At 43.3% G+C, this 12,450-nt stretch overlaps 1 protein-coding gene and 1 pseudogene across 2 annotated transcripts in view; one reads left to right on the forward strand and one right to left on the reverse strand.

Annotated features, from left to right (window-relative positions):
• The window catches only part of SPRYD4 (SPRY domain containing 4), a 38,209-nt gene extending 26,545 nt beyond the window's left edge, over window positions 1-11,664 (forward strand). For both annotated transcript variants that reach the window (XM_072990877.2, XM_072990878.2), the window contains exons 2-4: window positions 1,598-1,663; window positions 8,852-9,236; window positions 9,928-11,664. In XM_072990877.2, coding sequence (XP_072846978.1) covers window positions 9,146-9,236; window positions 9,928-10,475 — 639 coding nt within the window. In that variant the 5' untranslated portion in view covers window positions 1,598-1,663; window positions 8,852-9,145 and the 3' untranslated portion in view covers window positions 10,476-11,664. The remainder of the gene's footprint in view (window positions 1-1,597; window positions 1,664-8,851; window positions 9,237-9,927) is intronic.
• LOC110075151 (aquaporin-4-like) lies at window positions 4,875-7,279 on the reverse strand (annotated as a pseudogene).
• Window positions 11,665-12,450: the final 786 nt, after the last annotated feature.

Consider the following 12,450-nt stretch of genomic DNA (forward strand, 5'->3'; position numbering starts at 1 on the left):
GACTGTGAGCTTTATATGGTTCCCTAGCCTAGCCCAGCCCAGGAGGTGGGAACTGATGAGTCTGACTAACCAGGGTCTCTTAACTCTTCAGTGTCCAGCTGGGTAGCTGCACTGCCTCTTATAAAGGACTGAGCACAAGAGATGGTCCGCGGTCCTGCTACTGCCACCGGACCCTTCCTCTCTAATGGATCAACCCCTTGGTCCTTTTCCTTATTCCTTTGAGGCCAACCATTTCTCAGCAGAGGGTCTACTATCGGGTTACTTGTTAGCAGCTTCTGGGACAAATTTGTCATTACGTCTAAGGATACATTAGCATAAGATAGGGCAGGGGACTGATCTGTGAGTGTCTTTACAGTGTAGATATTGTCGGAACCTTCTGCTATGAAGGGTGTGTCCTCCTCCTCCTTATATTCACTTCCAGAAGGGACTTTATCGACTGAAGACAGTCACATAGCATTGTAAAGAGGCTTCTGCAGTTTTTCGGTACATAATACTGTTAAGTCTTTCCTGTACAAAGAATGCAATAGGTACACTGTCTGCATTGTGATAAGCTTTCTGGGCTGAATGCCAAGTGGAAAGAGCATAGTTTCCGGAGACAAGGTAGTGTATGAGCAAGCACTCAGATATAATTTGGAATGCAAGCAGTGCTTGTTAAACTGATTCTGACAGGCAAGCTTCCCCACCTCAAGCTATTTGGCCAGCAGTGACTCTGAGAAGCATGCTGTCAGGAAAAGGCACAAATGCTGGCTGGATTTTTTTGGGCAGGTGAGACAGGCAAAGCACTATAGCGGCTTCACACCAGTAGTGTGCACTACCACAATGCTGTGCCTACCTCTGTGCATTAAAATAACAAATAAGATTTAGGATTCTGGATGGCAAGAATCCTCCCAAGGACCCCCCCCCCCAAAAAAACACCCATGGTTTCAAACTTCAAGCTTCCATCCAGTGATGGAAAAACAGGCTACCAAGCATATCAAGCTGGCAAAAAAAAGAGAGAGAGAGGCTAAAAACTTGATTGTACTAAAACACAGGGGCTAGAGGGATGTAGGCTTAATAAGTGTAGATCCATGGCACTCAATGCAAGTTAAATTAGGCATGATCTTATTTCACTGGGCCTACTCTGAACTTAGCTCAGTCTTGATCCAATCCGTGATGTAAATATATAATGGTGTTGATAGATTCTTGTTACAGCTCTCTCTCTCTCTCTGTGTGTGTGTGTGTGTGTGTGTGTGTGTGTGTGTGTGTGTTTTAGAACTAGAACACTTGAGGTATGTCCATGTGTTTTTTGTGTACACTCCATGCAAATGTCCTAGGGCCTATTCAAGCCAGCTGCCACAATGACTGTCGGCACTGCAGCCAGTTGTGTACATCTGGTGTGCACAGAAAAAGTCACACATGTGTTTCAAAGGTTCTATGACTAGCGGTTTATACAACACATGTTTGTAGCATACTATTTTATTTGTAATTTGAGAAGCAGCCTTACATTGTGAGTGAAAGTTACTGAATATGTTTTCCATGTAATGTTAAGACTTTGTGTTATTGGCTTCCCTGCATATTTCAATAACTAAATCCTAATTGAACAACATTTCATTTCCAGATGACAGTACATCCATTTCAAAACAGGAACCTGCACTTGAGGACATGAGATGAAAGAAACACCAAGGTGGGTATAATCTGTATCAAGGAAAGGACTTTCAGCGAACTGGTAAATATTTTAATTGTTTGACAATTAAAGAAGTAACAGCAAAATGAATTATTTCACTCAACCAAAATTATACTACAGAAATGAAGACTGCTGAAGGTAACCTTGAGTACTGAAGGTACTTTTCAGTGCTTTTCAGCACTGGTAGTTAAAACACATTCCTTGGCTCAGAATTCTTTATGTGTATATCTTTCCGGCACCAGGCTATGGCTAATGGGATTCTACTAAGAAACCAAGTACGGTAAATTCCACAAGGTTCAAGGTTCTAGTTAGGACTCTGATTATTATTCTATTATGAGTCTGTTAACATATAATAAAATTTGCTGTTAAAAATTGAAGCTATCGCCTTACAGGCTGACAGCACTGTTATATATAATAAGCATCTGATCCACATCTCATCGTTTTTGTTGTAAAATGCCAGAAATGGAAAATTCAAACACAGGCATAACATTCATTGAAGGAAACACAACTTACTTAGTGAAATATGTATCACATTTTGTGCACTTCCAACCAATGCATTTGAGATTATTTTTCAAACACAATATTATGTTTGGATACATTATTTCATTATCAGAATTAATAATATTCTGTAAATATTATAAAAATACCTTTGCTAGAGTAGTGTAGGGTGTATTTTAACAGAGGGTGGGCACATGTTGTACTAAAGATACACCACATGGTACCATTAGCCATGCTATCTCAGTGGAATACAAGATGGGTTGCTGTCTGCAAAAATATACCAGTGGAACACCCCAGTCACATAACTGTGAGGGGGACACCAGAAATGCATCTGTGCATGCCCTATGCCCCCTTGAGTAACAAGCTTCTCTCACATGCAGTAGAAAACAGCCTTATTCTCTACAACCCTCAATATTTGTGAGTTTTGCAATCCTTGTGCAGCACCTTCAAAGTGGTAGAAATGATGCATCAAATGGGCATTCCTAGTTGATACTGAAAATCTAGGATTGCCCTTTCCATTCCAAGCCTATGCTGTAATTTTTGAGATTCTTTTGCAATGCAAAACTCTATGTGTGCAGCATACCCACACCCAGACCCAAAGTGGTGGAACTTGGCATGCCAGTTCCTCCTCTTTGGAGGGTGCAGCAAAATGCAGAGTCTGCAATGTTAAGGGACTGGAAAAAACTTGGCATATGTTTAGAGTGAAATAGACAGTACTGGATTTTCGAGTATTAACTAGGATCCTCCATGTGTTGTATCTGTTACATTCTTTAGAGAGGTATTGTAAAATGCTGCAAAAAAATTGCAAAAATTTGCTATCGTTTGGAGGGGTTCTCAGATTTCAGGGTTAGTAGTTAATGGAGCTGCGGGATTCTGTTGAAATAAAATTCAACTGCCAGTCTAAACATGAACTAGAGAGCAATGCCATGTTGCCCTTTACCTCATTGGGGAGCGGGCGAGAGGGGGGAATTAACGTTCCTAGTGTAAGCCCATCCCGCTGACTGTGAAGAAAAGCTTTCCCCATAACGTGTGTACTACATTTTTCTGCTATTATTTCATGCTTCCTGCAGCTAGCTTTGCATATACACTCAGACCCCAGCCTTGCTGTTCCAACCTTTCCTGGACTTACTGTGGAAGGGGTGCAAATATACAAGATTTCTGCACTTCTAAGCAGAGGAGTCCCCACACTAGCTATTAGAAGACCTGGTGTAACTATTCCATACTTCTCTCCCCTTACAGATTTTCTTCATTATGAATAAAAGATGGAGGCAGCAATAGCAAAGCAAAGAAGGGCTATGAGAGCAGCATCTGTAAAGTTTCATGAATTCAGTGTAATGGTAGAACTGAAGGTCTCACTTGGAACCACCCCCAGTTAAAGTTTCCGGCAGAAAGGCTGGGACCATTTCTTTGGCCAGACTTGTTACATTAAGGGCCATATGCATCTTTTTCTTTCTCTTTTCCTTCCCTTTGTTCCAGCATTCCTGGCAGAGCTGGGAGCTGTTCTTCAAAACTATGCTGACCTTTCAACCAAATGAGCTACTAGGAAAAAGAGAAAACTTTCTTTTTATGGTTGGGAGTCGGGCCTTCATACATTTGTTTCAATTTTTTTGTAGTCTGTATTATAGTCTGTCCCCCTTTGTGGCCTGGTCAGGCTTCCTAGAATTAATGGAGGTGGAGTTTTTGGGGTTAACTATTCAGCAAAAGAGATGAGGATAAATCTAGGCCCCTCTGGGCTTAGAAGAAGGCTTCTGGGTTATTTGTCACCACAGCGTTTTGGTGCAGAGGTTTAGTCAGAGCTGTTCAACAAGCTCTAATTCTCTCTGGTCTCCGAGGGATTTATCAGCCTGCTTCGTGATTGGGCAGGCAGGAGGAAAATGGCCAGGCCTGAAAGAGGAGAGCACAATAGGACTTGCTGGACTCAGCACTTCCTCGGGCCCAGCTTGTTCCAGGCTAATGGGGAGGAGGACCAACATCTGCGTCACACATTCATCAGGTTTAGAAAAAGTACTATTGGTTTAGGCCTGTTGTTTAACTCCACCTATATGGCAAACAGAACAAAGGGCCCAGTGATTCTTCTGAGGAGGGAAGGACCCAGGAAAGATGCCCCTAGAGTCACCCAATGAAGCAGAGCATGAAAGTAAACCCCGACAGCATTGTTTCTAATTCTTCAAGTGTCAGCTCACTAGGCACCATGACAACCCTGGGACAAACACCAGAACACCTCTTCCTGTAGTTCACTGTGTCCTGCTTAGGGGCAGAGAACCAGGAACCCTACTTCCAGCCATTTCCCTTGTGTTATCCTACTAGACCCTCTTATTCTGTATGCAGAAGGCGTCAGCCAAGGCTCAGTGTTATCTATATCACTCTGTTCTGCAAGACCAGCCCAAGACATTTTACTGTCTGAGCCAAAGGACAAGATGGAATCCTCACTACCGTCTCTCACACAGAAGGTGGTTGGACAGGCAGTTGGATCTTACTTTAGCCCACAGTGTCATCCACCATATCTAAGGCAATAAAGTAGTTTAAGGGGCCCACATCAGCTAGTGTGGCATATACAACTCTCTCCTCCAACAGCTGGCTGTAAATGAGGAACAGCCAGGAAACAGCCATTGCCACCTCAGAACATCTACTCCCTGTGGCAGTTGTCTCACTCTGCCTAATGCCAGGGCTGGTCCCTGATGTGCTGTTTTTAGAGGTTCAGATCTCAGGCTCTTTTAAGTGCCACGGCCCAGCAGGTGGTAAACATGGAAGATAACAACTAGGTGAGGTGGCAAATAACTACTGACAGAGTGATTTGACAGGAAAATAAATAGATGGGAAGTTCCTGCTGCTGCTTCCTACTCAGTGCCGTGTTCCCCCTTGCAAGATAGTTTGACAGGAGCAGAGAACGAGAGATGCTGGCCACCTCCACAACCTCGATGTCACGGCAGGTAAGGCAGGCCATGAGCTTCTCTCATGAAGTGCTGCTAGCTAAGAACTCATAGGATACATCAGCCAGGACAATGCCCAGAGTGGGGCCACGTCACTAGACCTGGAAGGAATGGAAGAGAGCATGAAGTGCATCCTGAACCAACACACCATCCCTGAGAAAGGTGGGAAGGGAAGAGCATGTGGCACTAAAGCCACTTAGATGGGTAAGGAGGCCATTTTAATGTATAACTAATATGGTGGGGCATCAACAATGGCAGGGAAACCAGTGCAGTTAGGGGTCATGTGGGGCTGAGGGACTGTAAGAATTGTAGCTTGTAAAAGTAACTTTTCCAAGATTTAGACTGGGTCTCAGTCAATGTATTTACAAGCATAGAGAAGAGCACCCAGAGGAGGTATTGACAAACACATTCTGGAGGGAACCAGATTGAGGATTTCAAAGCAATTCTCACCCCAGCTTCTAAATAAGCAAATCAGAAGCCTGCATGGCCAAACAAAATATACTGTGCCAGATAGAGGGCAACATGTCACTCTTTTCACCATTCATTCATCCAGTGATGCTCCCAGATTCCTGTTACTACTGCTTGTCCTAAGGATTGGGCTGGGTTCATGCTGCCTCCAAAGAATGTGCCCTGTAGGAAGTATCAGATGATACATACTGTATGTAGCCAGTGATATATTTTTACTTCTCTCCTGTGGTCCATGCTCCAAGATACTACAGCATCTTCTTTTTAACTGGAGCTTATCATTGTCACTTGTTATTTACAAAACACTAAAAAAATCAAACTAGATCAGTTTCCCATTTCATAATAGGACGTTCTGCTCAGAGGTACCTTTTTTTTTCAGACCTTCCAGCAAAGACTTGTAAATGACACCCATGTCCATTTCCCAATGACTGATCACAAAACAAAAACAAGCTAATTTGCAACAGGAGGTGAAGAAGGCTCCTGCTAAGATAAACTGATGTTTTGGATCCCTAGGCCAAAAAGGAGGAGGAAGAGCTGGTTGTTTCTCACACCTTCCTTAAAGGGACAGCTAGTTGTTTGGCGTTCTGCTTTCTTACGGCAGCCAGTGCACCTGCTATGACAGAGAAGCCCACGGCTAATGTCCCAGGCTTGCCCATCTCATGCCTTCGATGGTCTTATACAGAAAAGATGGTGAGAGCGAGCTGGAAAGTGGACAAAGCTTCCATTCCCGAGGCCTGTCCAGCATTGCCGTCACTGCTGACCTGAAATGAGAAACACAGAACATATTAAAAAACCTACATTCCTGTTCTCTAAAAACGACTCCCCACCAGCATGTATGCAATACTGTACTGTACACTGTTTCTTCCAGTTCTCTTGCCAGATGTGACTGCTTTAGCACTACAGAATGGATATGCTGGGATTTAGACAGTGGTCTCAGTGGCAACAGAAATTTTAGATGCTCCATCCATTGCATGCCATGTGTTGAGAGCTCAGTAGATCCCCTCTCTTGCTTTCTGTCAAGTCAGCACCTGGCTCAGCAAAAGCAGGACCTTATGTTAACCTCTCACTTGCATATGCTCCCTCTTTTTCTGTTCATTTCTCCTTTCTTTGGCCAGTGCTTGCTGACTTGTTGCAAAGAGCCAGAACAATCCTGTGAATGAAAAGGTGGGAACAAAAGCCACCTCCCCACACCCTACAGCTGTCATATGTCTCTGTCCCATTTAATTAGCATCCAATAGACTCCTTTAGGTGCAAAGATTGAGAAAGTAACACCAGGGCAGCCATTTTGATGCAAGTGATGAAGCAAAGGAGGTAAGACTTTTCTGATGCCTCTCTGCTGAGGAAACTTTGAGAGATCTGCCTTAAAGAAGGTGATCCTTTCAAATTAGGGCAGGGGGACTCACTAGGGGGTGCACAATGTTTCTGGCTTATGAAGATGAAAAGCTTAGGGAAAGTTTGTCAGGTTGTGATTGCACTCACACTGGCTTTAACGAAAGATGAAATGGAGTCACAAAATCTGTGTTGAACTGTTGGATGTGAACAAACAGACCTTGAATCATCAGTAGCAATAGAACATTATCATTCACAGCTCATACCTATTTCTTAAGTGATGTTGGCAGACATCTTATTGGTAAATTTACTCCCATAAGCTGCATGACATCATCATCTGGCAATGGGAATCTTTAATTTAATGGAATGAAACATTTCTTACCTCCTCCTCCATGCTGTGCTCCCTAGCGATCCTTTTTGCTCTTCGGAAGACTTTGGATGGACCGCAGAAAATTGCCACCAGTGATTTAGTTGTTTTCCCCAGATATCAGAGGTACTCCCCATGAATCATCAGACTCCCAAAGGCATATCAAGAGCAAAAGGTATCCATAGGAAGACATGGAACTTGAAAGGTGGGGAAACAAATTTTTAAATTAAATTAAATATTTTTTTTCTGTATGATGTTGTCTGGCATAATAAACAAACAGACAAACTGCTGGCCAGTCAATTCTAATTGATGGCCACTCTTTCCAGGGTTTTCTAGCTAGAGGGTACTCAGAAGTGGTTTCCCATTCCCTTCTTCTGGGGCATCCTGGGACTGTACACCCTGCCCAAGGCTACACAGGATGGCTCTTCTATCAGGAGGCATAGTAGGGAATCATTATGTAGCATAAATGTATGCCCACAGGATTTCAGTCATTAAATTATCAGAAGGGCATCCAATTATATAGGCGAGATGGAACAAAACAGTTTGATAACTGATATCCAGGGCCTAAATGAAATAGAGCCATATCCATCATACAAGGCCCATCCACGTTAAGGGATTTATTCAACCTTCCTTGCACCCATGGTACTAATATTACATTCCAGTAGCCATGTGACACAAGACTAAAACTACTGTAGATTTGTTGAGGTTGGAGGGAGGAGCAATATGCTGTTTGGTGTGATCCTTGCGTCCAGATGACATATGAATGTCAAGTGCCCCTATTTCTGGTCTCCTGAAATGGCACGTTTGTACAAAGCCAGAATCTGGGGAAAGGGAAAGAGGGGTGGGCTCAAGTAGGGGTGGGAAAGGCAAGCAGCAGAGGCAAAGGGAGAAAACACAGCTGATTGCCAGCCAAAAAACAGACACCCACTTACCCTTTCCACTTCCCTTTGGCTACAGAGCTTGGAGAGGGGAAAGGAGAAGGCATACAGAGAAGGGGTGTGTGCAATCTTGCACTGTGTCAACAGAATCAAAATGCAATTAAAATTTGCTTTCTGAGGGGGTTTTTTCTCTACAACCAGGTGGTGGTGGTATTCTGGCTGTGATTTGCCCCATGCATGATGTACTCATATGGACCCCAACACTGTGTTGGTGCATGTTGATCCACACACTTTGTGAATGTGTGTCATTTGACTGTTTCTTTAAAGGCATTTTTTCTGCTTGTCAGTCTCCACTCCTACACACCTGACTTCTACTACTCCTGTCTGACATTCTTGGGATGTCAGCTGTTCCTGCATTCTGCTTTTGTAATGTTACAGCTTTTGCATTATAGCATAAAAGTGAAAACTATTTTTTAAAGAAAAAGGCATTGCTGCAAAAAATGCAATCTATCTTTTTTATAATGTTAGCACTTTTGCACCATAGTGAAAGTGAACGCTAAAAATAAATTAAAATTAGAAAACATAGCAACAAAAATGTGAATGTTTGAGAATAAGGGGCAGGTAAAATGTTGATCAAATGCTTGCTGTTACACACCTCCCTGCAAAAACGGTGCATATACACGTCAGTAATTCCCAATCGTGATTTTATTCTCCTTTCAAGTTCCCAACTCTACCAATGTTCACTCATCTACCACTTGCTGAAAAAGACGGTGTCGGTACACCCACGAATCTTTACTTCGCACCAGCAAGGCGAACTGCAGAGAAAGCAATGCTCCCAATAATAAGATGGCGGCTCCACGGCTGTTCCTGCTCACAACCCTACCCCTCCCGACGCTTTCAAGATGGCGGAAGCAATTCCTGACGGGCGTGGGCGTTACACCCCCTTTCAAGTGGGCGAGCGCCCCCTGTTGTTAAAGTGCAGACTGCTCACGTGGTATACGCGTACCGTTCTAAGATGGCGGCGCCCATGTGGAGAGGGATGAGGCAGCAAGGGTGTCTTTTGCGCGGCTTTGGGCATCGTTTTGTGGAAGCAGTGCCTCGGAAAGGTAGGATTCTTCTAAACTTAATGGAAATTGCTGCCCAATTTCTACTTGTTTTTTGGCTGAGAGTCTGGTGCTCTTTCTAGGGCTTAGCTTTGTTTCGCCAGGCGTTTGCGTCCTTTGGATCAGCGTCGCAAGTAGAAAGTCCACAGGGAAATGTTTCCTTATGTTTTTCAGAGTCGCCAAAGTTAAATTGTTGCTCTTTGGGTTGCTGTTAAAGATGCCGAAACATCTAGTCCAGCAACACCCATTCCATGTCTCACAGTTTCTTGTCTTAGTAGAAGGACGAAGCTGGGATTTTCCGAGCCCCGTTATCGAAGATGCAATTGATCCTGGCATAGAGAAAGTGAGAAATGGTAGCTTGTGCTTCGTTTCAATACATTAGAACATTTCTCACATGGTTTTAAAATGTATTTCACAAATGCAAGGCTTAAGCCTAATCCAAACTAACCTGTGAAATGCCTCTTACAATTTTTGTACCATATTTCTTTTTATCTTTTACTGCTTACAATTTAGATTCATTTTAAAAAAATTCCAAGTCAATTCATTCCAATATTTTCCTCCGAAAGTTTTCACTGACAAAGGTTTGTCAGTAATTTTCTTCAGGATATAATATTATACTGGTCAGGGCTTTTTGGAGTTCCTTTCTGTGAAGATGACAAACTACACAAACTCATGTTGTAATTTTTAATTGCAGAGATCAGTTTCAAACTAGATGAGAGAACAACCCATAGCTCCTTGGATTTGTGCAGAAAGGACACTGGTGTTATCTACCGCATGCTTGGGATTGACCCAACCAAAGCCCCCCAGAACCCCGAACGCTTCAGAGATTGGGCTGTGGTACTGGCTGACAGTGCAGTGTCCAGTGGCTGCCATTACTGGGAAGTGACCGTCAAACGATCGCAGCAGTTCCGCATTGGGGTAGCAGATGTGGATGTTTCCCGGGAAGTCTGCATTGGAATGGATGACCGTTCCTGGGTCTTTGCCTATGCGAATCGGCGCTGGAATGCCATGTTTGCCAATGAAACGACTCCCATCCATAACATTGGCAAGCCAGAAAGAGTAGGTCTGTTCTTGGACTATGAAGGCAAGAAACTTAGCTTGGTGGATATTAGTAAATATGTGTTTATCTATAGCATGCCTGCTGATTTCCAAGGCCCTGTGGTGCCTGCCTTTGCCCTCTGGGATGGGGAACTGTTAACTCATTCAGGGCTCAATATACCTGAGCAGCTCAACCAAAACTGAAGCCTCAACCCCAACGTTGGATGTTCGGATGAATTCTTTACCTGAGAGACTAGAATCTTCAGAAAGCTATGTAACAAAGGGGAACCTGTCTGTCAAGCCAGAGGATTTCGTTCTGCTTTCCTCATATGAAGAGGTCTCAATTCTCTCCCGAAAGCCATCCCAGTTTAGAATGAAATCCCACTTTAGAATTTTACCCAAAGCAGTCAGTGACAGGACCACGTTCTAACTGCACTTCCTTTGTTTCCTGCTGAGATTAATGTCTAAATCAGAATAGCTGAGGCTTGGAAGCAGTTCTTTGGTTTATCTCTACAGAAAAATATGCTAAAGGGGTTAAATCTTGGTTGGGAGTCAGCAGAAGGAGAGATTTGCTCCTTTTTTTGGAGTAGCAAATGTGTTTTTGACAGCTGTTTTATGCCTCTGATCACCTATATCCTTTTCTTTCCTCATCCTGAGGGTGGGGGAGCTGTGGCTGTTGATACGTTGTTGGACTTCAGTTCCCCTCAGTCCTAATCAGTGGTCATAAATCCTGGGTATTGTAGTCCAGGGACAGCTAGAAGGCCACAGGTTCCCCATTCCTGTTCTTTCCCTGTCCTTCAATTTCATAAACAGACCCCTCTTCTCATCAGAAGTACCTCTTGGCACTTTCAAGGCAGGAAACCTCCAATTGAGGAAGAGAGCATTGCCCTCTGCTGGCCTAGGTGGAGGACAGGCATGGCTTTGTCAAAGCAGCTGCCCTCTCCATGACATGCCCAGTGGAGATCTCGCCCTCTCCTGTGCTCACAAACATTGCTGCACTTGTCAAGCGTTATAGGAATTGCTTTATCATCACACAGCTCAAGAACGCCATCTCCTTCTACTATATCTGAGCTTAGGAAGCCTGTATGTGTACAGTATCATAAAGGGCAGCAGTAATGGAATACATCCAGGTTAGGTCTGTTGATATGTAACTCCAACCTAGGATATTTTGTGTTAAGAGAGTTGGCACATAAAAGGGCACAGTTTGCAAAAGCCATGCTAGTTAGAGGCCTTATGAGATCTTGTACACCAAAAAGTGCTTGTTATTCTCAAGAGAGGTTTTATTTTGCAAAAATATAATCAAGATGAATAATTTTTTAATCTAGAAAGGAAAGTTCCATATGCAGCTCTCTGAAACTATCAAAATCAATAAAGGTGAACTTATGTAAAATAATGACGGGTTTCTTGGTGCTGTTCTGGACTACTTAGATTGACCAGTGTCTGAAAGCATCAGCGGTTTGGTAAAGGACTCTTGGGGTAAAAGGAAGGACAGTGTTTAACGTCGAGATTTCACAATTAGTCTGCAAAGTTTGCAGTTTGTCTACACAGCAGCTGTGGAACAGCAGGCAGCTCCAGGGTGTGAAATTATATTGTGACAGAGTGTATGTTCCTTCAGGAACGCTGGAATTGCTGCTGAAAGGAGAGAGGCTTCAGGGAAGAAGACTTCTGTAAGAGCTTGAGACTTTCTTCTTTTGCACTTCAATTAGGCACAGAGATGGGAATTATTTTAGGATGCAGTTCTGAGTACACATGCTACATTCAAGATGTCCTAAGTAGTTGAGTATAAATATGTTTAGCATTGTGCTGTAAATGTATACCTGTACTGTTGCAGGAGAACTGAATGTGGAGGAGGAGGCGGCAGCAACAGAAGCAACTCTGGCTTTCCAGATGCTGTTGGGACTTCCCAGGTTCAGCTCAGTTGGGTAATGTTGATGGGATTTGTAGTACAACACCATATAGAGGCCCAGAATCTTCATTTGCTCTAGAGTTATGTAGGAAGCTAAAACAAGGTTTACAGTCCTTACTTCATCAGTGGCAACCACAGCAATTATTGTTGCTCTCTCAAAAACCATACCAAGAACTACTGCACTTGGATACATATGTTGTGCAGTCTTCCTTGTTCATGTTTCAGCTTTTAATCAGTTTTTATAAACTACTCTGACATTTACTGGAGAATTTT

This window comes from Pogona vitticeps, chromosome 2 (assembly GCF_051106095.1).
Source record: "Pogona vitticeps strain Pit_001003342236 chromosome 2, PviZW2.1, whole genome shotgun sequence".
NCBI classification, from domain to species: domain Eukaryota; kingdom Metazoa; phylum Chordata; class Lepidosauria; order Squamata; family Agamidae; genus Pogona; species Pogona vitticeps.